We start from the raw sequence: 26036 nt of genomic DNA, 5'->3' as shown, positions 1-26036 counted from the left end.
ATTGAAAGGTTGGGTTTTTGTTCTCTGGTCTTTGTTTCAAAAGCCTGTTGCAGGGCCCGTCTGTGCAGGAGGTTGTGGACGAGCAGGCCTCGATTGTCTGGCCTGGGAGTGTTGTGTAGGTCTGGTGGACCTACCCCTAGAAGTGTGGGGGTAGTATCTACGTGGCCTGTAATAGGAACGTCGCATATCTCTTCATGGAGGACAACGAGAAGACTGAGTAGCAGGCTCTTGTGGAGTTTGAGACAGTTGACGTAGAGTCTCAGTGTGGTCCTTAAGCTGTTGTACAGCTTCTTGAATTTTGTCCCCAAACAGATTGTCACCAAGACAGGGCAGGTCCACAAGTTTTTCTTGTACCTCAACCCCGAGGTCAGATGCTTTGAGCCAGGCCCATCTGCGAGCAGTGATTCCAGCTGCTGCTGTCCTGGAAGCAGTCTCAAAATTATCATAGACTGCTCTCACCTCATGTTTGCCTGCCTCCAGTCCCTTGGTTATTACGGCTTGTGCAGGCTCCTGGAACTGAGTGGGTAAGGAGGTTACAAACTCTTCCATCTGCTTCCAGAGGTTCCGCTGGTATTGATATAGAGTTGATAAGCAGAAATCTTGGTGCTCAACATGGAACTCTGATAGACCTTTTTCCCTAGTGTGTCTAGGAATCTGTGGTCTCTACCAGGTGGTATGGATGAGTGTGGGCGCACACATTTAGATTTTTTCTGTGCCGACTCCACCACTACAGACTAGTGTGGTAATTGCTGCTTGTGGTAGCCTGGAGCTGGTTGGACTATGTAAGTAGTGACCACACGTTTATTTACTACAGGAGTAGAAGCTGGGTGTTCCCAAATTTGTTTTTGGAGATCTAGTAAAACCTCATGTACTGGTACTGCCAGTACTTGTTTGGGTGGGTCAACAAACTATAAAACCTCAAGGGTTTGTGCTCTGGTGTCTTCCTCTGCTGTAAGTTTGAATGGAATCGAGTCAGACATGCTTTGTATGAATGAGGAGAACGAAAGATCCTCTGGGGGTGACTTCTTTCTTTGATCTGGAGAAGAAGGGTTAGACATGAATTCCTCTGAAGAAAAATGAGAGGGTTCATCATCCCAGGAATCATCAGAATCTTCTCTATAAGGTGATTTTGGCATTGATTTAGATGGGACATGGAGACCTGAAGGACCTGGCTGTGGATCATCGATGGAAAATCCTGCAGAAGTAGTATGTGGCCTAGTAGATGGTAATTTATCGATTACATCTTGATACCTTTGTAAAAGGCGTCGATAAAAAGCCTCATCTTGAACTTCTGGAGGTTCTAATGCAGGTTGCCCCGATGGTATCGGGGATGTTCTCGATGTTGTTGTCAGTGGAAGCGGCACCGAAGTCATCGACGTCGATGGAATAGGTATTGACATCAAGGGGCTCGATGGAATATGAGCAAAGAATGATGTCGATTGTGTCCAGAGCCTTGGTGTAGTGGTTATGAAACCGGTCAAAGTCCTCGGCGGCAAAAAAGGCGCCATCATCGGTGGTCCCACCAGCATCGGTACTGCTGGAGGCATCGGGATCGATGTTGAAGTCATCGGCATCGACATGGAAGGTGTTGGCATCGACGGAACCACCGGAACATTTTGCTCTTGAAGAGCCTGTATGACCACTTGTCTTATTAAGATAGACAATTCCGGCTGTACAAATGGTGAAGTCACCGATGTTGTACGTGGTGGCGGTACGGAGCCCTCCATCGACGAAGTGTGGGTTGTAGTTGAAATCGGCGAAGACGAAGGCCCAGATATCAAAGGTGCTGGTGTTTCCTGTTCTTGGGGCCGCTTTGGCATCGATTCGTCCTGGGACATCGATGTGGAAGATGACGGACGTCGATGTCGGTTCCGATGCTTGGATTTTTGGTGTTCTGCCGATTTAGTCAATAGCACCGATGATGGTGAGGACGGGCGATCACCGGATCCATCCGGACGCGGCTTTTTAAGTAAAGCTCTCTTGGTCGCTCCGGCCGGAGACGACCTCGATGATTTCGAGGGAGAGGGAATTAACTGAAGTTGAAACAAATGTTCCATCTTCTCTTGTCTGGCTTTCCGTCCTTTTACTGTCATTTCCGCACATTTGGGGCATGTACTGACATCGTGTTTTTCTCCGAGGCAGAGTACACACTCCAAATGCGGGTCGGTTATCGACATATTTCTATTACAAATAGGGCACTTTTTGAATCCCATCGCCATTTTGGAATCGACGGCCATCGATGGATGCGAATGTGAGGAAAGGGATTCCTTGAAAATATGAGAAATCAAGGGAATGGTACTCACCAGCCGGCGAGCTTGAGAGACTTCTATGAAAGAGAATATCAAATATATGGAAAATATTGACTTTTTTCAGTCACAAGAATTGCGGAGAACGCAACAGCTCCAGTCCCATGATGCGAACGGCAGCGTGGAAAAGCGAAGACTGAAGAGAGACACCTGTGGCAGAGAATATCATAGCATGCTGGGCATGCTCAGTGGCCTCACACGGCCAGTCAAAAGTTTCTAGAAACTTTGACAGAAAGATTTCCCATGCTGGGCTCCGGTGACGTCATCCATACGTGAGGACTAGCATCCTGCTTGTCCTGGGATAAGATAGGATACTCTTCCTCCCACTGGCAGATCTGGTCGAGGATTTAGGGGATGGACTTGTTCTCTGGCCTGTGTTTCAAAAGCCCACAACTGGGCCTGTCTGTGCAGGAGGTTGCGGGCGGGTAGGCCTAGGCTGTCTGGCCTGGGACCGTTGTTGTGGTCTAGTTGATCTACTCCTAGAAGTTTGGGGGTAGTATCTTCTTGGCCTATAGTAAGAACGTCTGGTTTCTTTTCGAGGTAGGCGACGAGAAGATTGTGTAGAGGGATCTTGTAGTATTTGAGACAGTTGACCTAAAGTCTCTGTATGGTCTTTAAGCTATTGTACTGCTTCTTGGACCTTTTCTCCAAACAAATTGTCTCCGAGACATGGTAGGTCCACAAGTTTTTCTTGGACCTCAGGCCTGAGGTCCGAGGCCTTAAGCCATGCCCATCTACGGGCGGTGATACCAGCTGCTGCTGCTCTGGAAGCCGTCTCAAAGTTGTCATAGACCGCCCTCACCTCATGCTTTCCGGCTTCTAGGCCTTTGTTGACTATGGCCTGTGCTGGTTCCTGGAATTGTGTAGGCAAAGTAATAAATTCTTCCATTTGCTTCCATAGGTTCCTCTGATATTGTGTTATATACAATTGGTAAGCAGAGATTTTTGTGTTCAAGATGGCACTTTGATACACTTTTCTGCCTAGTGAATCAAGAAACCTATGGTCTTTACCAGGTGGAGTTGATGAGCGTGGGCGGGTACGTTTTGACTTTTTCTGTGCAGACTCTACTATCACAGGCTGGTGTGGTAACTGTTTCTGATATCCTGGAGCTGTCTGCACTAAATAGGTTGTGTCCACACGCTTATTCACTGCGGGGACAGAAGATGGATGCTCCCAGATGCGGCGTTGAAGATCCAAGAGAACTTCATGGATTGGAATAGCCAACACTTGTTTAGGCAGGTCTACAAACTGTAGAACTTCTAGAGTTGTTGCCTGGTACCTTGTTCTGCTGTTAGTTTGAAGGGAATGGAGTCAGCCATGTCCTGTATGAATGTTGAGAAAGATAAATCTTCTGGAGGTGATTTTTTTCTCTGGTCTGGAGGTGAAGGTTCAGACATGAATCCCTCAGAAGATGTAAGACTGCTGGTCATCCCAAGAATCATCTGGGTCATCTCTATAAGGAGACCTTGGAGGAGATCTCGGAGGGTAATGAAGGCCTGAAGGGCCTGGTTGTGGATCATTGGAGGAAAACAAATGTGAAGTGTCCTGAGGCTTTGTTGTTGGCAGGTTATCGATGACATTTTGATATCTTTGTAAAAGACGTCGATAGAATGCGAGGTCCTGTACTTCAGGAGGCTCAGATGATGGTTGCCTCGATGATGTAGTGGTCTGTCATCGATGTAGTCGTCGGTAGAAATATTCTCGAAGACTTCGACATCGTTGGAATCGAGATCGGCATCGAAGAGCCCGATAGTATCTGAGCGAAGATGGACATCGATGACGTGATGAGTCTCTGTGTCGTAGTGATCGAGTCCATGGTTGTCCTCGGTGCCAACAAGGACAACGGCATCGGTGGGCCCACCGGCATCGGTAATACAACCGGCATCGATGCTGGTGGAATCGGCGGGATCGCCAGAGGTGCTTGATCCTTTAAAGCCTGAATGACCGCTTGTCTGATGAGATCAGACAATTCCGGCTGTACAACTGATGGAATCAAAGCAGTTGTAAGCGGTGGCGGAGGCTGCGATGATGGATCCTTTGCAGAAGTCTGCGGAGGATCTGGCATCGATGGAGGCAAAGGCCCAGGCGTTGAGGGGACTGCTATTTCCTGGGTGCATGGCCGCTTTGCTGTCGATTCCGCCTGGGACGTCGATGTGGACGACGACGGTCGCCGATGCCGATGCTTTAACTTAAGTTGGTGGGTCGACTTTGTCAATGCTGTGGACGATGGCGAGGACGGACGATCATCGGATCCGTCTGGGCAAGATTTTTTAAGTAATGCTCGTTTAGTCACTCCGGCCGGAGACGACTTCAATGATTTTGAAGGGGAAGGAATCAGTTGCAGTTGGAACAAATGTTCCATTTTTTCCTGCCTAGCCTTTCGCCTTTTCACCGTCATCTTAGCACATTTAGGACAAGTATTTATGTCGTGCTTTTCACCGAGACAGAGGACACATTTAAGATGTGGGTCGGTGATCGACATGGTTCTGTTACATAGAGGGCATTTTTTGAAGCCCGTAGCCATTTTGTTATCGACGGCCGTCGAAAAGAATGGGAATTCGTGAGAAAAAATTTCCAAAGATGAGAAATCGAGACCGAGGTACTCACCAGCCGGTGAAAGGGAACCCTGAGAGACCTCTATGAGAGAGAATATTCAAAAAAATTATGACTTTTCAGTCAGAGAATGTTGTGAAGAACTCACAACGGCTCCTGTCCCGCGATGCTGGTAGCAGCGCGGAAAAGCGAAGACTGAAGAAAGACACCTGTGGCAGAGAATATCATGGCATGCTGGGCACCCTCAGTGGCCTCATAGGGCCAGTCAAAAGTTTCTAGAAACTTTGACAGAAAGATTTCCCGTGCTAGGGCTCTGTCGTGACGTCACCCATATGTGAGGACTAGCATCCTGCTTGTCCTGGGATAAAGTCCCAGGCTCGTGGTATCTTCAACGCCAACAAGCGTCGAACTTGTGACTGTAGTTTGAGTATCCTCTCCTGAGTGAGAAACATCCTTCCTTGGCTCGTATCGAAACGAGTTCTGAGGTATTCTAGCACCTGGGACGGCTCCAGGTGACTCTTTGTCCGGTTCACCGAGAGACTCCAACAAGCGAACAACTTTCTGAACTGACGAGCGGCAGCCCTCCAACGACTTCTCCCGAATTAGCCAGTCGTCAAGATAAGGGTGCACCAACACTCCTTCACGTCAGAGAGCCGCCGCCGCCACCACCACCACCATTACCTTGTTGAAGGTGTGCAGGGCTGTCGCTAGACCGAAAGGCAGAGCCTGGAATTGGAAATGTTGACCCAGAACCACGAAATGCAGAAACCTCTGATGCTCTGGACGAATTGGGATATGCAAGTATGCCTCCGTCAGATCCAGGGAGGCTAAAAACTCCCGAGAGCGGACTGCCGCAATTACTGACTGTAGCGTTTCCATTCGAAACCGTGGAATCTTCAAGGACCTGTTGACTGATTTGAGGTCCAGAATGGGTCGAAACATTCCCTCCTTTTTCGGGACAATGAAATAGATGGAGTAATGACCCCTGTCCCGTTCGCGAGGCGGTACCGGGACCACTGCTCCCAAACTGTGCAACCGGCGCAAAGTCTCCCGAACTGCCTGACACTTCACCGAGAACCCGCAAGGGGAGACCAAGAAGAGGTCGTGAATGGGGTGTGCAAACTCTAAAGCGTAATCGTTGCTTATCACTGAGAGGACCCACTGATCCTGTGTGATTTTGGTCCACTCGCCGTAAAAATTTGCCAGCCGGCCCCCTATATAGGGTACACAGGAATGGACCTGCCTTGCTTCATTGGGAGGACTTGACCGCTGCTGCTACCCCCGCCGAGGGAGCTGTAAAAGGTCATTGTCTGCCGCAAAAGGACTGACCCCAATTCATGCCCCGCGGTTGCTGAAAAGGCTATTCTGACTGCGCCCCCACGAGACTGCTGGAAGGACGAGACCGTCTGGCGTCCCTGAAGCGGGACCTGGATTGAAAAGCCTGGCAATTCCTTAGCCTGTCCTCCGGCAGCTTATGTACCTTTGTCTCACTTAGTTGCTTGATGAGCTGTTCCAGCTGCTCTCCAAACAAGAGACGACCCTTGAAAGGCAAATAACTTAACCGGGCCTTAGAAGAAACATCCGCCGACCAGTGATGGAGCCAAAGTAAACGTCTGACTGCAACCACCGAGCTCATAACCCGCGACAGCAAATGCACAAAGTCATACAGTGCATCCGCTACATACGCGACCGACGCTTCCACGCGATCTGCATCCGACGAGTCAGGAGCAGGAAGTGCATCCTGAAAATTCTATACCCACCTCAGACATGCCCTCTGAATAAAGCCGGAGCACACAGCAGCTTGGAGTCCCAAGGCTGCACTCTCAAAAACCCTCTTAAGGTGAAGCTCTATCTTCCGATCCTGGAGATCTTTGAGGGCCGCAGCCTCCTCTACCAGAATCGTAGTCTTTTTTATGACCGCGGAAACCAACGCATCCACCTGTGGAAGCGCAAAAAGTTCCAAGGTCTGTTCTAGCAATGGATAGAGCTTGGCCATAGCCCTACTGACCCTCAAACCGGAGTCCGGGGAATCCCACTCATGTTCAATCAATTGTCACGTCGACCTATGATATGGGAAAGCGGAAGTAGGAGCCCGAAGACTGTCCAGAATGGGGTCCGCCCCATCCAATTCTGGAGCTTCCTAAGGGGACTTGTGGAAGCAGAGGTGCCAACTCTTCCTTCCGGAATAAGCGGAGAATCTTGGGATCCGCCACCGATGGCATGCTTAAGTCATCACCTTGATCCAGGTCCAGAGAAACCAGATCTTACACTGAGAATCTCGACACTGCTCCTGTTGGAGGGATCGGACCCTGTAAACCTCCTGTTGCTCCCCCCCTGGAGCTAGGCACTCTTGGGATGCTGGCATCCTGCGGCCGCGCGGATCCTTCATCTGGAGCTGAAGGCCGCAGACCCGAGTCCTGAGGAGCGAGAGGCAAAGGTGAACCCCCTAAACCCTCCTGCTGCACCAGATAAGCTTGGTGCAGCAGAATAAAATCCAGCGAAAAAGGCCGCAAATCCGGGGGCAAAATGGGGGTCTGGTCTCCCCCAGGCCTCTGAGGCAAGGGACCTGGCTGATCTGCCCCCCCCCCCCCCGATAACCCCTGCGCATCGGGGGGGACCGGGATGAACCGGGGACAGCTGCGGTGGTAAATCCCCTTTCCCCTCCGAAAATGGTGGCACACGTGAATCCAGCACCAAAATGGTTGCCACTCCCGCCTCGAGGGAGCTGGTAGCTCCGGGAACCTCGGGAGGCTGTAAAAACAGCCCGACCACGGCAGCTATGCGCTTACACAGGCGCCAGCGTTCTGCAACCCCCGGGAGGAGGGAGGGCCCTTTCCCCCCCGAAACACAGTCTGAACACAGCCCCGACCGGCTGAGCTGCACTGGGACCGCTCCACACATGCGGCATGCCGAGCTGCAAACCATGCCGAAAAAAGCAAAAAACAGCTGAGAACAAAACAAAGCTAAAAATAAAAATCTAAAAAATCGGGGAACAGAAACAGAAGCAGGGAGATTCCCTCCTAAGCTGAAAGGAGCTGTCCAGCACAAATCAGCTTTTTGAACAAGGAGGGAATCCCCTGAAAAGAAAAAAGAGAATGGCTGTAAGCCGCACGGCCGGCCTCGTGAGGGGAGGGATCTGGAGAACCAGATGTACGCTCCACGGTACCAAATTGGACCTTAAATGGTCCACCTCAACCGAACAAGAAAAGGTTCCATCAGGAACCCGTTCCCTGGGAGGAAGGCTCCCCCAATAACAGAAAAAATCTAAAAGTAAGGGTAAAGAAAAAAGCCTGCAGGTTTATGCACCAGCCATCTGCTGGAGACAGAGAAATACTGAGCTATTGCAGGTGGCACCAGGGCTTTTCAAGCAGTATCAGCGAGGCTTTTCTCTGTCTCCATCTGCTGGCAAGGATGAATAAACCCAGGAGTCTGGACTGATCTGGGTACGTACAGGGAACATATAATTATATCTGAATAGCATAGTTAAATGGAGATATTCTGCAATATTTCTAACTTAATATGGAGGTGCAAGGTAGTATCACTAACCATGATACTAATGGTATATTATCACTACTTGCTTCTCAATATAAACTGCATAGAGTCCAAACTGTAACAAACATTTGCTAAAGACAAAGTAACTTATCTGTAATGGATGTTTTCAGTGGACTATAGGTCACTCCTCGCACAACTGGGTGACAGCGTCCCAACAGTGTTGAGCAGATACTTTTTTCCATAACTTTCTAGGAGAATCTTCCACTCCACTAGGTATGCACAACAATTCCTGCACCAGTGTACATGCAGCATGCCTCAGCTCTGTCATTAAGCTAATAGGCTCAACTCTAGAATAGGAGGTAGGTTTGCAAACAATAGCATAGATGACGTTTTTTGACATACAGTTAGTGCTTGTTTTGCGTTTAACCACATATCCCGTATTTGTGTCAATCCAGGTTAAACGCAAAACAAGCACTAACTGTATGTCAAAAAACGTCATCTATGCTATTGTTTGCAAATGTTCTAAGGTATATGTGGGACGTACAAGGAGGGTTATTAAAACCCGGTTGATGGAGCACAGATCGCGTATTAACAATGGAGTTTTGTCTGCACCCTTGGTTAATCATTGTGCTGAGCACGGGTACAGCTTTGATGATTTAAAATGGACTATAATCGAACAGGTCACCATGAAATCTACATGGGACGATTTGAGTACAATTCTGAATCGAAGAGAACAGTATTGGATTTTTAAATTAAAAACTGAGGCACCTACAGGACTGAACAATTTGATTGATTGGTCATCCCTCCTATGAGCGGGTTCCAGGAAGGAGGAGTTCTTTTGACATCTAGCCATGTGCACAATCACGTGATGGTTGTCCCTTTAAATCAGGGACGCCGACAAGGAAGAGCGGGTTCGCCATCTTTTTGAAGATGGAAATGGAGTGAGCAGCGTCTAGGCGAGCTCGTTATGGATTTACAAAGGTTACACTGTTAAACTACTTTGGACACAATTGGAGTGGCTTCTCCTGAAGAAGATTCGTTGAAACTGGGCCTTGTTGGGGCAAGTGCCGCTGAAAAGATCTGTTCCAAGGACTTTTGAGTGCAATATAATCGCAAGCTAAGTAACGTTCTGTTTTTCAAACGATTGGCGACCTGAATTCCTTGTTACTCACTCAGTGTTTCAATATATGTTTTTGCTAACCATTCTCAATATTCTCAACAAATCATTAAGATTGACTGGGTCAACAAAAAGACAGAATATGAAAATAGGTTAGGTGAACTAATTTTAAAATACAAACAAAAAGTTTTTTCTAATAAATTATTTGAAAAGATTGAAGCGGTGGAGGGTGGTGCTCATGATTATATCATAAAAATTGAGCTAGACACCAAGGCTTGGTGTTCTGGAAATTATATGAAGCATCACCTAACACTTGTTAAATATTTAAGAATTTTTAAATTATGGGACACTCAGGTGTGTTTAAAAATTTTTTTTTTCAAAAATATTTAAAAAGATTTCTTAATTAAAGATAATAAGATTATATTTGTGTGGGTTGTTTGGTTGATGGTATATGGGTTACCCCCACATTTTGTGGATAGATAGTGGTAGAAAAAATAATCAAAGCAAAAACAAGAACGACTATTGAAGGAAACAGTCAGGAGTTTGGAAAAATGGGGCACTGATTCAGAGCCTGGGAGAAGCTAAAAAAAAATGTTTGATGCAGGGACAATGTAAATAAATTTGGAAAATAAGACAAACTATCTGGAAACTACAGTGACTAATACATGCAAAAAAAGCCAAAATGGAGAAAAATTACTTTTTTTACAATGAACTATTCAGTGATAAAAACATGTCTGATGGAACCTAGAAGAGAATGTCTGGCTTAGCATTGTCATCCAGTTGTGTGATGGGTGTACTGCTTTTCCTCAGAATGAAGATGTTACTATTTAAAGGGTATGTCCATGTAACTTTCTGAGTAACTGAACAAAATCCAAGATTTAAATATTGCCCCCTTCCCCTGGCTATGTTTTGCTTGGGTAATTATTTACCAGGTCAAAATTTAGCTGAATAAAAAGATGCAGTGCTGGGGGCAGGACTAAACTTTAGCCAGTAAATACCAGTATTCAAAGCTATCTAGCTAAAATTAGCTGGATAAGTCTGATTGGAAAAATAGTTGTCCTAAAATTATCAAGGTAACTTTAACCAAGTATATTCAACATAGCATTTACTCAGCTAAGTTCCACTCCCTGGCATGATAAATACTGATAACTGGTAAAGTACATAAAACTGTCATGCTGGATTAGTCCAATGGTCCATCAAACCTAGTATCCTGTGTCCAAGAGTGACCATCTAGATTGCTTGAACCAACTACCCAACAGATCCATTTCATGCTGCTTACCCCCAGAAATCAGAGGTTGTAGTAGCCTACTAACTTAATGGATTTTTTCTCCAGAAACTTGTTCAAACCTTTCCTAAATCCAGCTAGAGTACTTGACAGGACCACATCTTCTGGCAACAAATGCTACAGTTTACAGCTTACTTATGCATGGATTAAAAAAACAAAACAAACAAACAAAAAAAAAAATGTTCTTAAAATAGTTTTAAATCTGCAAAGAGTTTCATGGACTAAACCCTACTTCTAGTATTATTTAAAAGATTAAACAACCATTCTCTATTTATTTGCTTCAAACCAGTAAAAACCCCATTATTTGGCACACAATAATCCAAAATGCACCATTAAGTGGCATCTTGCTCAGGCAGCACCTTGTTGGGGTGGGGAAACGACAGGACAGAAAGACTTGGATTAGGGAGCAGAGTAGCTTTACTCTGCTGTGCCTGTCTCCTCCAGCATCAGACCTTCCCCTCTTGTTTCCTGCAAGAGGCAGGTAGGGAAGGGAAAGAAAGGAAAAATGACAAGACGTAGAGGTCACCCAGGTAACTTTTATATTTGATTAACCAGCAGAGCCTATTCCCCATGCATGATTTTACTGTACTGTTATATCCCTTAAAATATTGGTTTACCATCCTTAATTTAAAAAAATAGCTAAGGCATCACTACAATTAAATAGTCTGTGGTCAATTTTAGCTACTTATATGCCAATATGCAGCTATACTGCTAAAGGTTTAAAAAGTAACCCATCTGAATGGTCAAATAATTTGATGAGTCCACTATGAATTTATTTCAAGGTTATATGCTAACATATATTTAATCCATGATGCAATACTGCTCGTTTTCAGAACCAGAAACAGTAAGTATACAACAGCATCTTAAATGTGATTTAAGTGAAGCTAAGGTGAATTTCTACTAGTCACAGTGATGTGCAATACCCACCTCCTCTTCCTCTACATGAAGTCTCAAAGGCTGAAGGTCAACAATTCTCCAGCTGTTAATGACAAAGTAATTTTACATCAGCAAAGACAGTTAAATATATAGGTTCATGACAACTGAAATTGTATTTTCTGTCCACTTACTCTACAGAACAGTGCTATATACAGAATTTCTTGTGGATTTTCACATTATTATTTTGATGCATGCATAAATAGTGCCCTAGACCAGAATGCTGCTTTACAACAATTTACATACAGGTACAACATATCCGTGCCCTTAGAAGTGGGCACCTGCTGCAATGGGGGATAAAGCAAGTTGACAAAGTTCACAATGAGTGATTGAGCATTGTTAAAACGGACCTATAATTTAAATGTCTGAAGGACAATTAGTGAATTTTTCCCTAAATGAAGGAAACATTCCTGCCATCCTAAAAATGGCATATGTTAAGCCAATTCTAAAGAAATCAAAGCTCCCCCCTAATAATTTTAAGAACTGTAGACCCATCTCAATCTATCTTTTATAACTAAGGTCCTCGAAAAAATTGTCTTAAAACAACTGTTAGAGTTTTTAGATTTACACTCGTGTTTAGATTCTCAATAATTTGTCTTCAGAGTAGGCTATAGCACAGAAACACTACTGTCGTCGTTTGATGTCTTCAGACGTGGATTTGACTCAGGCACTGAATATTTTCTGGTCCTCCTTGATTTATCAGCAACAACTGACAAAATGGATCATAAAATTATACTACAACATTTAAGAGAAATTGGAGTATGTGATGTAGTTTTAAAATGGTTTATGTCTTTTCTTGAAGATCGCAGTTATAGGGTGGTATCTTCAGGTGAAATCTCTAGTTCTTTCAAATTGAAAACAGGTGTTCCTCAAGGATCCACTCTATCAGCAATTTTATTTAAAATCTATTTAGCTGCTATTGGTCATGCCCTTGCTCATCTGGAGGCTGGGTATCGAATTTTCGCTGACAATATACAGTTCTTTGTGCCCGTGAGTGGGACTAAAGACGGAGTCCTACAGAAAATTTCTGTTTGCTGAAAGTATGTGAATTAGTGGTTGACAAAGAACAAACTTGACTTGGGGCCGATCGGCATTTGTTGCTGGTGCCGCATTTGGGATGTGATCAGTGTGAAAAACCACAGAGTGGATATATAACACGATTCAAGACGACATTTGTTGGGCTTTAACCAGCTTTGACTGCTGGTGTCGTGGATTGGAGGTGATGAATGTTTAAAACCACAGCGTGAATATATAATACAATTTAAGATAATATTATTACAGCACAGACAAAAGTACATACAACAGAAATGCAGCTTCACTTGTCGGATGTTACACTTTTTTTGTCCATCAATTTCCTTCTCCTTGTAGGGGAAAGAATGACCTTGTCCTGCTGGGTGTCAAACCGAACTCCCAGGTATTCCAGAGATTGGGAGGGCTGCAGACAGCTCTTGGTTGCGCTGACGACCCATCCGAGATTCTCCAGGAGGTTCTTGACTCTGGTGGTCGTCTGATGACTTTCCTCTGGGGATTTTGCCCTGATCAGCCAATTGTCCAGATATGGGTGAACGAGGATTCCTTCTTTCCTCAGTGTCGCCGCCACTACAACCATGATTTTGGTGAACGTCAGAGGGGCTGTAGCTAGCCCAAAAGGTAGTGCTCAGAACTGGTAGTGATGGTCCAGGATCGTGAAGCGTAGGAAGCACTGAAGATCGTGATGGACTGGGATGTGCAGATAGGCTTCTGACAGGTCCAGGGAGGTCAGAAATTCTCCTAGCTGTACCGTCCTTATGACAGAGGGTCCTTGTGGTACCTTCAGGTAGTGGTGGACTGACTTGAGGTCCAGTATGGGCCGGTATGTTCCCTCTTTCTTGGGGACAATAAAATAGATGGAATAGTGTCCAGTATTTCGCTAGTGCATGGGCACCGGTGTTATACTTTAAGGCGAGCAATTTGGTTAGTGTGGTTTCCACTGCTGTCCTCTTGGAGGGGGAATGGCAGGGAGATTTCACAAATTTGTCTGGAGGGATGCTATGGAAGTCCAGAAAGTATCCCTCTCGAATGATGGTCATGTTGCAACCATTGCGGCCCTCGGCTTCACTCCGCCTACCTTTCTTTTTCTGCGACTCCTCCTGCTCCCTGTGGACGTCTGGCATTGCACAGGCCGAAAGGCATTACTAAGTACTCGAAATGACCATCTCGAGTGTTGAAGGCTGTTTCCATTCATCGCCACACTGTCCTCTCAGGCGTCCCCGGACCATTCATCGCCACACTGTCCTCTCAGGCGTCCCCGGACCGGCTTGAGCGCTGCCTCCCACCATGCTCCTCGGGTATCTTAGGGCGCACGCGCCACGCGGCCCTCATTCTTATTTCCTTTATGGTGCGAACCTCAGGGGCGTACCCCTGTAATGACGTCACGCTGCCCGGATATTTAAGCCCGTTGTTTATTGCTAGCCACTGAGTTACCAAGGGATTCCTATGGATGGGATTCGCTCTCCGTACCCAGCTACTCTGCCTCCAACTTCTATTTGGACTCTTTGCTGTTAACAAGGTACCCGCTCCTCAAGGGCCTCTCTGCTTCTTTAAGATCGCTATCAGGAACCGGTACTCGCTCCTCGAGGGCCCATGTTCCCTGGCTCGCTGCCTGTGTCCATCTCCTCTTCTACGTGGAAGAATTCGCTACAGACACCATCTGTGAGTACTACTACCATCTACTCCTCGGAGCTGTTTCCCTGGAACCAGGTACTCGCTCCTCGAGGGCCTGCCTCCGTTCCAGCACCAGTGCCATCTTCCACGGAGAACTGCTGCGTGAGTACTTGTCAACGAGTTTTTGTGCCCAGGGATCTGGTACTCGCTCCTCGAGGGCCAGCTCTCAGGGCTTCTCCATGCTGGGGACTCTGTGAATATCTCAGTGTACTCAGTTCTTCTTCCTACAGCACTGCTACCAGAGAAGCCACTGTTCCAGCGCCCTGAAGAATACTAGTCCAGCCGGGCTCCATCTTCAACTCACTACCGCCACCTCTGGTGGCTTCATAAACTGTCCAATAAAAGATATATTCTGTGTTTGTGCGTCCAGAGCTAGCCTGACCTGTGGCCCCTCACGGGACTTCCCCCCATGGGCATGGTCAGCTGCCACAGTTTCTCAGGGTCCACCCAAACCCTACAAAACATAACAGATTGCTAACTCCATGGATCTGGCACAGCTCAATGCCCTGCAGGCCATACCGGGCCTGGCTCGGCGCATTGCTGAACAACAAGACGCATTGGAGAAACTCACTTCTGCGTACCATCAGCTACACGCACAGAAGATTCAAGGCGCTACTTCCAGTAATGAAGGTCAGTTACCTGAAGTAACTTTAAAGACAACTGTACTTCTGGCTGCTCCAGTTCGTTTCTCTGGAGAAATTCAAAGGACTAGAGATTTTCTAAATCAGTGCTGCATGCATTTCGCATTACAGCCTTCTCATTTCCCCACGGCCTATGCCAAGACTACATACATTCTATCTTATCTTGATGGAAGGGCCTTGTCTTGGGCCTCAACACTGTGGGAACACAAGGATCCTATTTTGCAGGATATTGACGGATTTCTGGATTTGTTTAAGTCCGTCTTTGACGATCCTGCTTGAGTGACTGTTGCTGGTTCTACTCTGGTGAACCTGAAGCAAGGCAACCGACCACTGGCTGATTTTGCAATAGAGTTCAAGACTCTTGCTACGGAACTATGCTGGGATTCCAAATGCCTGAAAACCCTCTTCTTCAGAGGTCTGGATACTCGCTTGAAAGACGAGCTGGCCGCTCGTGAGACACCTGACTCGCTGGATGAACTAGTGGCTTTGGCTACTAGAATTGACCACCGGCTTCGTGATAAGGTGAAAGAGCTCAAGCCTACCACTAGACTGGTTCAGAAGGAGGTTCGTGCTAAACCTGCACTCCAGACAGTCCCAGCAATACCAGTCGCCAGTGGAGAAGAACCGATGCAACTTGGTCGCAGTCACCTGACTTCAAAAGAGAGAAGACTTCGGAAGAGGCATGGCCTGTGTATGTACTGTGGACAGACTGGTCACGATGTCCCAACATGCCCAATTAGTCCGGGAAATGGACGGGCCTAAGTCCTGCGGGAGGACTGTTCTTAAGCCTTACCAAGACCTCTCCTACGCTCTCTCTCCCAGTCTCCCTGATCTGCGGACCGTCTGAAGTTCAAACTCTTGCCCTGGTGGATTCTGGGGCAGGAGGTAACTTTATACTTCGACATCTAGTGGAACACTTGAGGATTCCCTTCGTCACCTTGGAAGTTCCACTGCTCTTATACTCCATCCATGGAGAGCCTTTGCCGGGTGACGTAACCTGGCATACCGAACCAGTAACCCTTCACACCGGAGAATCAATTTCCTTCTTTGTACTGGAGAAGGTTATGCACCCTATCGTTCTGGGGTTACCCTGGTTGCAGTCGCACCAGCCTCAATTCGACTGGGCCACCTTGGAACTCTCCCGCTGGGGCCCAGGTTGTCATGGCAAGTGCCTTAAGGAGGTATCTCCTGTCCTCTGCATGCCTACGACTCCAGTGATGCCAGGACTGCCGCCTCAATACGCATCATTCAGTGATGTGTTCTCCAAAGAAGCTGCTGACATCCTTCCTCCACACAGATCATACGACTGTGCCATAAGGCTGAAACCTAACACTGAACCTCCTAAAGGATGTGTCTATCCTCTCTCTGCCATAGAGAAAAGGCTATGTCCGAATACATCGAGGAGAACTTACAGAAGGGATTTATTAGACCATCAAAGTCTCCAGCCAGGGCAAGTTTCTTCTTCGTGGGGAAGAAGGACGGTACCTTGCATCTTTGTATCGACTATCGAGGTCTGAATGAGATCATGATCAAAGACCGATATCTCCTGCCTTTAATCTCAGAGCTGTTCGACCGGCTTCAAGGTGCCAAAATATTTTCGAAACTTGATCTGAAGGGGGCCTACAACTTAATTCGCATTCACAGTGGCGATGAATGGAAACAGCCTTCAACACTCGAGATGGTCATTTCGAGTACTTAGTAATGCCTTTCGGCCTGTGCAATGCACCCTCCGTGTTCCAGAAAATGATGAACAACATCTTGCGGGACCTGTTGTACAAGAGTGTTGTGGTATACCTAGATGATAACCTGATATTTTCGCAGGACTTGTCTACCCATCTAGAGGAGGTCCAACAAGTACTACAAAGACTACGAGAACATCGGCTCTACGCCAAGCTATCCAAGTGCGAATTCCATAAAGACTCTGTGCCTTTTCTTGGCTACATTGTGTCTAAAGATGGCGTCCAGATACATCCCCAAAAACTGAAGAGTATTAAAAATTGGTCCCAACCTACCAGCCTGAAGGCCCTGAGACAATTTTTGGGGTTCAACAATTATTATAGAAGCTTTATAAAGAATTACTCTTCTTTAACTGTGCCCTTAACCGCCATGACCCGGAAGTGGGCCAACATTTCTAAATGGTCTGCGGAAGCCATTTCCGTGTTTGAGAATTTAAAAAGATTGCCTTTTCCACTGAACCCTGCCTGCGTCATCCAGACCCCAACAAGCCATTCATCGCAGAGGTCGACGCCTCTGATATCGGTGTAGGGGCTGTATTGAGCCAAACCGGAGACTCCAAAGCATTACATCCCTGCTCTTTCTTCTCGCGACGTTTCTCTCCGGCAGAGAAGAACTATGGGATCGGAGATAAAGAGCTCCTGGCTATTAAATTGGCATTCGAGGAATGGCGGCCTTGGCTCAAAGACGCTCAACATCAAATTACCGTGTTTATGGATCATGGTTACACAATGTTCCTTGTAAAGGCTTTGCCTATATATATCCTTGTTTTAAGTTATCTGTAAACCGGCACGATGTGCAAACGGTTGCCGGTATATAAAATTAAATAAATAAAAAAAAATAATAAATAAATAAGAATCTAGAGTATCTCCGCCATGCGCAACATCTTAACCATAGACAAGCCAGATGGTCCTTATTTTTTTAACCATTTTGACTTTGTGCTCAAATATCGCCCCGGAGACAAAAATACCAGAGTTGATGCCTTGTCATGCTCCTTTCTCTCGGAAGATGTTCCCGAAGAACCTCAGCACATAATCGACCCGAAGAAAGTCATCTTGAGTGCTACCCATTCTGTACCCGCTGGTAAAACCATCGTGCCTAAACATCTCAGGAAGAAAGTGCTCTATTGGGCTCAAGATTCCAAGCTGGCTGGCCATTCTGGTCAAAGCCATACCCTGCTGAAGCTCCAGAAGTATTATTGGTGGCCAACTATCAAGGAAGATACATTCTCCTACGTAACATCTTTTGCCAACTGTGCCAAGCACAAACCTACTTCTGGCCAACCGTGGGGATTGCTGCAACCGCTTCCAGCTCTGGAGCATCCCTGGACGCATATCACTACTGATTTTGTAGTTGATCTCCCCCCCTCTGGAGGTATGGATACCATCTGGGTCACTGTCGACCGTTTCAGCAAGATGGCTCATTTCGTGGCGCTGCCTGGCTTACCTTTAGCCTTGGAGCTTGCGAAGCTCTTCATAACCCACACCTTTCACATTCATGGCCTACCGAAGCACATAGTATCTGACCAAGGATCACAATTCATGGCAAAATTCTGGAAGGCCTTGTGCAAACTCTTCGACATCTCTCTAGACTATATATCAGCCTATCATCCTCAATCAAATGGCCAAACAGAATGGATGAATAGGACCCTGAAACAGTTCATTCTGGCCTATGTGAGTTGCCGTCAGAATAACTGGGCCAAACTGTTACCATGGGCTGAATTCGCCATTAATTCTCATCCAGCAACATCAAAAGTGATAAACGTCCATTTACCACTTTTGAAGTGGTATATGAATGTTTACCACCACCGCCACTTCCACTGAAGCTCTCAGTGACGTCCCCAGCAGCTCAATCCACTGCTGATGATATCCATCAATTATGGACTCAGACGAAAGAAATGCTACTCAAAGCAAGTGATCGAGCTAAAAGATGTTATGACGCTCACCATTCCAAAGCGCCTATCTTTGAACCTGGAGACAAAGTCTGGCTATCCACTAAGCACCTTAGAAGGAAGTTGCCCTGCACTCTATTTGCTCCTCGCTACGTTGGACCATTTCCAATCCTCCGACGTCTTGGCAACATCACTTACAGTCTGAAGCTACCACCTGGATTGAACATCCACAACGCATTTCATGTTTCACTTCTGAAACCACTCATTCTCAGTGAGTTCTCTTCCAAGTCTCAGGAACCATCTCCCATCAATGCAGAAGATGACCTAGAACACAAGGTCGAAGCCATTCTTGATGTCCGAAGACGAGGCAAGACTTGGGAATACCTTCTTTCATGGGAAGGTTTTGGCCCCGAAGAAAATTCTTGCGAGCCTCTGGCAAATATCCTTGACAAAAAGATGCTCCATCAGTTCCATCTCTCGTATCCTTGGAAACCAAAACCTGGTACCGCAGAGGAGACTGCCCTTTGAAGGGGTACTATTGCAACTGTGGCGGCCCGATGTCTTTACTCCGCCTTTTTTTTTCTGCGACTCCTCTTGCTCCCTGTGGACATCTGGCAACCGCGGCGTCTGCCCGCCGTCCTCTCCGGCGTCCCCGGACTGGCTTGGGCACTGCCTCTCGCCATGCTCCTCAGGTACCTTAGGGCGCGCGTGCTGCGCGGCCCTCATTCTTATTTCCTCTATGGCGCAAACCTCAGGGGCATCCCCCTGTGATGACGTCACGCTGCCCAGATATTTAAGTCTGTTTATTGCTAGTCACTGAGTTGGCAAGGGATTCCTATGGATGGGATTCGCTCGCCGTACCCAGCTACTCTGCCTCCAACTTCTATTTGGACTCTTTGCTGTTAACAAGGTACCCCTCCTCGGGGGCCTCTCTGCTTCTTTCAGGTCGCTACCAGGAACCGGTACTCGCTCCTCAAGGGCCCATGTTCCTGACTCGCTGCCTGTGTCCATCTCCTCTTCTACTTGGAAGAATTCGCTAGACACCATCTGTGAGTACTACTACCATCTACTCCTCGGAGCTGTTTCCCGAGAACCAGATACTCGCTCCTCGAGGGTCTGCCTCCGTTCTAGCACCAGTGCGCCATCTTCCACGGAGAACTGCTACGTAAGTACTTGTCAACAAGTCTCTGTGCCCAGGGATCTGGTACTCACTCCTCGAGGGCCAGCTCTCCCTATCTCGGGGCTTCTCCATACTGGGGACTCTGTGAATATCTCAGTGTACTCATTTTCTCAGTTCTTTTCCCTACAGCACTGCTACCAGAGAAGCCGCTGTTCCAGCGCCCTGAGGAATACTAGCCCAGCTGGGCTCCATCTTCAACTCACTACCGCCACCTCTGATGGCTTCATAAACTGTCTAATAAAAGATATAATCTGTGTTTGTGTGTCCGGAGCTGAGCCTGACCTGTGGCCCCTCACGGGACTTCCCCCCATGAGCGTGGTCAGCTGCCACAGTGTCCAAGGGTCCATCCAAACCCTACATACATAACAGGTTAGGACCCACTTGTCCGATGTTATCTCGACCCATCTTTGGTAGAATCGGGCAAGCCTGCCCCCTATGGCTTCTTCCTGTGGATGGGTCTGTTGATTCTCATTGTGGGGTGCGGCTGGGGCCTGGACCTGAGCCAACTCCCCTCTTGTTGTGTTTGTTCCGAAATGACTGGCCCCTGCCTCCGGGGCGAGGTGCTTGGTATGTATTCTTGTACGTCTGAAATGCTGTGATCCTCTGCCCCTGGATGCCCGGGGAGAGGGGCATTGGCTTCTCTTGATCTGGTCCTCCAGTAACCAAGGTACTGGAGATTCGCCCCACTTGTTGGCTAACTTCTCCAGTTCGCTGCCGAATAGGAGGGTTCCTTTAAACGGCATTCTCGTGAGTTCGTCTTGGACGTCGCGTCGGCTGACCAGCTTTGGAGCCATAGTTGCCTTCTGGCTACCACAATGGATGAGATTCCACTGGCTGAAGTGCGCACCAGATCGGAGGTCGCATCCGTGAGGAAGGATATTACTGGTTCTAATGTTTCGACGGGCATGGTTGTGTTTCTGGCCTGTGACAAGCATGCGCGTGTCACCACTGCACAGCAGGCAGCGATCTGCAGTGACATAGCTGCTGCCTCAAATGACTATTTAAGGATGGACTCTTGACGTCTGTCTTGGGCATCCTTGAGTGCCGTTCCTCCTTCGATCAGAATGGTGGTGTGCTTTGTGACTGCGCAGACCATGGCGTCCACTTTGGGAAACCCCAGGAGGTCTTTGGCTGAGGGTTCTAGTGGGTATAGGGCTTGTAGGGCCCGTCCTCCCTTAAAACTGGCCTCCGTGGCATTCCATTCCAAGTCGATCAGCTGTTGTACGGCTTGCAGCAATGGGAAATGGCGTGAGGCCTGACGGAGCCTGACCAGAAGAGGGTTCATCTTTGGCTCCGCTGAGGTGCTAGTTCGTCTTTGGAGAAGAAACGCATCATGGTTTGGTACAGTTCCACTCCTGGAGAGATTTCCCCTTCCTCCAGGGAGTCTTGGTCTTCCTCCGAGGTGTCCGTGTCACCTAAGGTTAGGCTTTTGTCCGGAGGAGGCATGTCTCTGGGAGGCCGAGAAGGGCCTGGGAGGTTAGGGTCCTCTAGTGGAGGCTGTGGCTGTGTCATCAGTGGCGCCAATTGCGCCTGGACGAAGGTTTGTAGACCTTTAAAAAATTCCACCCAGGAAAAGGTTCCTGGGTCTATATTGAACCCAGTGGCGTTCCCCGAGTGCCCCATCTGGAGGGCCGAGCTGGGGATAGAGAGGTCAGGGGTACTATCAGTGGATCCTGATTCCTGTACTGGCTGGGAGGGACCTTGCCCTGGTTCTCCCAGAGCCACCTTGCACTGTAGGCACAGGGCAGTAGCCTCTTCATGCTGCGCAGCTCTTATGTGGCAGGTTAGAACATAACATAAGAACATAAGAAAATGCCATACTGGGTCAGACCAAGGGTCCATCAAGCCCAGCATCCTGTTTCCAACAGTGGCCAATCCAGGCCATAAGAACCTGGCAAGTACCCAAAAACTAAGTCTATTCCATGTAACCATTGCTAATGGCAGTGGCTATTCTCTAAGTGAACTTAATAGCAGGTAATGGACTTCTCCTCCAAGAACTTATCCAATCCTTTTTTAAACACAGCTATACTAACTGCATGAACCACATTCTCTGGCAACAAATTCCAGAGTTTAATTGTGCGTTGAGTAAAAAAGAACTTTCTCCGATTAGTTTTAAATGTGCCCCATGCTAACTTCATGGAGTGTCCCCTAGTCTTTCTACTATCCGAAAGAGTAAATAACAGATTCACATCTACCCGTTCTAGACCTCTCATGATTTTAAACACCTCTATCATATCCCCCCTCAGTCGTCTCTTCTCCAAGCTGAAAAGTCCTAACCTCTTTAGTCTTTCCTCATAGGGGAGTTGTTCCATTCCCCTTATCATTTTGGTAGCCCTTCTCTGTACCTTCTCCATCGCAATTATATCTTTTTTGAGATGCGGCGACCAGAATTGTACACAGTATTCAAGGTGCGGTCTCACCATGGAGCGATACAGAGGCATTATGACATTTTCCGTTTTATTCATCATTCCTTTTCTAATAATTCCCAACATTCTGTTTGCTTTTTTGACTGCCGCAGCACACTGAACCGACGATTTCAATGTGTTATCCACTATGACACCTAGATCTCTTTCTTGGGTTGTAGCACCTAATATGGAACCCAACATCGTGTAATTATAGCATGGGTTATTTTTCCCTATATGCATCACCTTGCACTTATCCACATTAAATTTCATCTGCCATTTGGATGCCCAATTTTCCAGTCTCACAAGGTCTTCCTGCAATTTATCACAATCTGCTTGTGATTTAACTACTCTGAACAATTTTGTGTCATCTGCAAATTTGATTATCTCACTCGTCGTATTTCTTTCCAGATCATTTATAAATATATTGAAAAGTAAGGGTCCCAATACAGATCCCTGAGGCACTCCACTGTCCACTCCCTTCCACTGAGAAAATTGCCCATTTAATCCTACTCTCTGTTTCCTGTCTTTTAGCCAGTTTGCAATCCACGAAAGGACCTCGCCACCTATCCCATGACTTTTTACTTTTCCTAGAAGCCTCTCATGAGGAACTTTGTCAAACGCCTTCTGAAAATCCAAGTATACTATATCTACCGGTTCACCTTTATCCACATGTTTATTAACTCCTTCAAAAAAGTGAAGCAGATTTGTGAGGCAAGACTTGCCCTGGGTAAAGCCATGCTGACTTTGTTCCATTAAACCATGTCTTTCTATATGTTCTGTGATTTTGATGTTTAGAACACTTTCCACTATTTTTCCTGGCACTGAAGTCAGGCTAACCGGTCTGTAGTTTCCCGGATCGCCCCTGGAGCCCTTTTTAAATATTGGGGTTACATTTGCTATCCTCCAGTCTTCAGGTACAATGGATGATTTTAATGATAAGTTACAAATTTTTACTAATAGGTCTGAAATTTCATTTTTTTAGTTCCTTCAGAACTCTGGGGTGTATACCATCCGGTCCAGGTGATTTACTACTCTTCAGTTTGTCAATCAGGCCTACCACATCTTCTAGGTTCACCGTGATTTGATTCAGTCCATCTGAATCATTACCCATGAAAACCTTCTCCATTACGGGTACCCTCCCCAACATCCTCTTCAGTAAACACCGAAGCAAAGAAATCATTTAATCTTTCCGCGATGGCCTTATCTTCTTTAAGTGCCCCTTTAACCCCTCGATCATCTAACGGTCCAACTGACTCCCTCACAGGCTTTCTGCTTCGGATATATTTAAAAAAGTTTTTACTGTGAGTTTTTGCCTCTACAGCCAACTTCTTTTCAAATTCTCTCTTAGCCTGTCTTATCAATGTCTTACATTTAACTTGCCAATGTTTATGCTTTATCCTATTTTCTTCTGTTGGATCCTTCTTCCAATTTTTGAATGAAGATCTTTTGAGCAGAGGGCTTGTGCTTTGGCTTTCTTGGCTGGTGGTGCCATAGTTTGTGCGCGTAGGACGTTCAAACCCGGTCTGTGCGTTTATATGTGCGCGCCGGGAGGCTTAGATATGCGCTCCGGGTGTGCCGAGGGTAGGCGTGCAGGCTGCGAAGATATGCGTGCAGGCCGGTCTGTACGCTTACAGGGATGCGCGCTATGCTGTGCGCGCAGCTGAACTTGTGCGCCCGGCGCTGTTGAGCGTGGCGTTATGCGCCCGGCACCCTCGAGCACCTCGCTGTGCGCTCGGCACCTATGCGCACGCCTCTATGCGCACAACTATGTTATGCGCCCGGCTCGCCGCTATGCACATGGCTCAGTTAGGCGGACAGTACGGCGATCAAGGGGGGAAATGGCACCGGTGACCATGCGATTAAGATGGCGACCCCCCCCCGGAGTGTCTCCACGTGGAAGGACCCTCGAGCCAGATCGGGGTCTAGCCTGGAAGGGGCTGCTCAACCCGATGGGATAGATGCCGACGGGCGATCTGTGGGGGCTATCCGAGTCTCGGAGGCTGGAGACTTAAGAAAGTTTTCTACCTTACCTTGTTTTGGCGCTTCCCGGTCTCGTGCCAGGCTGTCTCCGGCTGCGGGGGGGAGAGGGAAATACCTTCACCACCATGCTCAGTCTTGTACCCGCTGCCTCTCAGCCGCTCCCTCCTGGGGGCTAAGTCCACACCAGAACTGGCTGCCAGATCAAGGCATACCTCTGAGGAATCTCAGAAATCACCTCAGGAATTCTTGACTGGGGGAGGGTCCCTTAGGTATCACAGCAGGAGAGCGGGGCTCGTCTTGTAGAGATAAGATCTTGGAATTTTCTTTCTTCTTTGGGTTTAGATTTTCTAACACTGTGCAAGCGTGTGTAGAGTCCCAAACTGCTATAGAGACGGAGAAATACAGAAGAGCAGAGCTTCCTGCAGGAGTATATGTAGTGCTGAAGTCAGATTGAAATCTGACTCCGTCTCCAACTGCTATCAGGAGCACACTATACCCATTGATCCTGAGTCCATGTGCTATACGCTAGGAAATAGAAAGTTGAGATGAAGCAGTGTCCTTGATTCCATGATAATAAGGTTGGAAAAACATTAAACTCTATTGGTTTCCAAACTGATAAGCCCTGATGCAGCAGAAATGAGGAATCTAGGAGATTTATGGTTCCACAGTCTCTTCTGAGTTTTATTAAGGTTTTCCCTACTAGAGGAATTGGAGGGCATACATACAGAAACCAATGAAGGGAAAAGGCATCAGTAGCCAGCCTGCTTTCTAAGAACATAAGAACATATGAAATTGCCGTACTGGGTCAGACCAAAGGTCCATCAAGTCCAGCATCCTGTCTCCAACAGTTTCCAATCCAGGAATGAAGACCAGAACAGGTACCAGAAGAGTAGGCAGGATCAGGTACGAGGACTCAGGATACTCAGATGAGGACGAGGACTCAGGATCTAGGTCTTGGACAGAAGCAGGCACGAGGTACTCCGACGACCGGGAACAGGATACAAGACTCGGAACTTGAAACTTAGAACTCTGATACATCAGGATCAGGACTGCAGCATATGACATCGGTACCTCTGGACACCAGGACATCTGGACATCAGGGACCTCGGGAGATGAGGACATCAGGAATGTCTGAAACACGAAGCATGGAATATCAGGTACTTGTGGACCAGGGACATCAGGACTAGGAACATCCGGAGACTGGAGCGTCTGAAGACAGGAACATCTAGAGAATAGGACAGACGAGGATGCAGGATCCGACTAGCGACCAAGACATGGAAATGAAGATGAAGACGAAGGATCAGGAACCACAGATGAAGACAAGGGAATTCCCACGAAGAACAGAGTGCCTTGAAGAAGTGAGGAAGGATCAAGGAGGTCTCCTGGATCAAAGAGCTGGAACGGATAATCCAGGAGCTGACTAGCTCCTTGCGAAGGCAAAGACAGACTGACAGAAGGCCCTCTTTATAGGGCTGAAGAGAAGACACCTCGGGAACATCATCAGGAGGAGCCATGGAGGACTGCCCACCATGGGCCCTTTAAATAGTGAAGAGAGGCGCAGCTGCACACCTAGGAGGAGGCAGGACCAGGGACAGCGGCGTCCATGCTGCAAAGGAAGGCCCTAACGTCAGCGGCTCCCCACCGTGAAGAAGGAAGATGATTGCAGCATCCTGCCGCAGGAAGAGGAGCTCCAGAGCGGCCTCCGGACCGCAGAAGAGGATCCAGTCAGCGGCGGCCTCCAGGCCGCATGAAGGAGGCAAGTCGGCGGCAGCCTAGCTGCTTTACTGACTATTTAAAAATACAGTCTAACTTCTG

General features: G+C 47.4%; 1 protein-coding gene across 4 annotated transcripts in view; it reads right to left on the bottom strand.

Annotated features, from left to right (window-relative positions):
* KANSL1L (KAT8 regulatory NSL complex subunit 1 like) overlaps nucleotides 1-26036 on the bottom strand; it is a 268720-nt gene that overhangs the window by 62625 nt on the left and 180059 nt on the right. For all 4 annotated transcript variants that reach the window (XM_029606147.1, XM_029606146.1, XM_029606144.1 and 1 more), the window contains one exon: nucleotides 11682-11733. In XM_029606147.1, coding sequence (XP_029462007.1) covers nucleotides 11682-11733 — 52 coding nt within the window. The remainder of the gene's footprint in view (nucleotides 1-11681; nucleotides 11734-26036) is intronic.

Source organism: Rhinatrema bivittatum, chromosome 6, assembly GCF_901001135.1.
Source record: "Rhinatrema bivittatum chromosome 6, aRhiBiv1.1, whole genome shotgun sequence".
Classification (NCBI taxonomy): domain Eukaryota; kingdom Metazoa; phylum Chordata; class Amphibia; order Gymnophiona; family Rhinatrematidae; genus Rhinatrema; species Rhinatrema bivittatum.
Note: the sequence above shows the minus strand (reverse complement) of the source record. Positions and strands in the feature narration are given on the sequence as shown.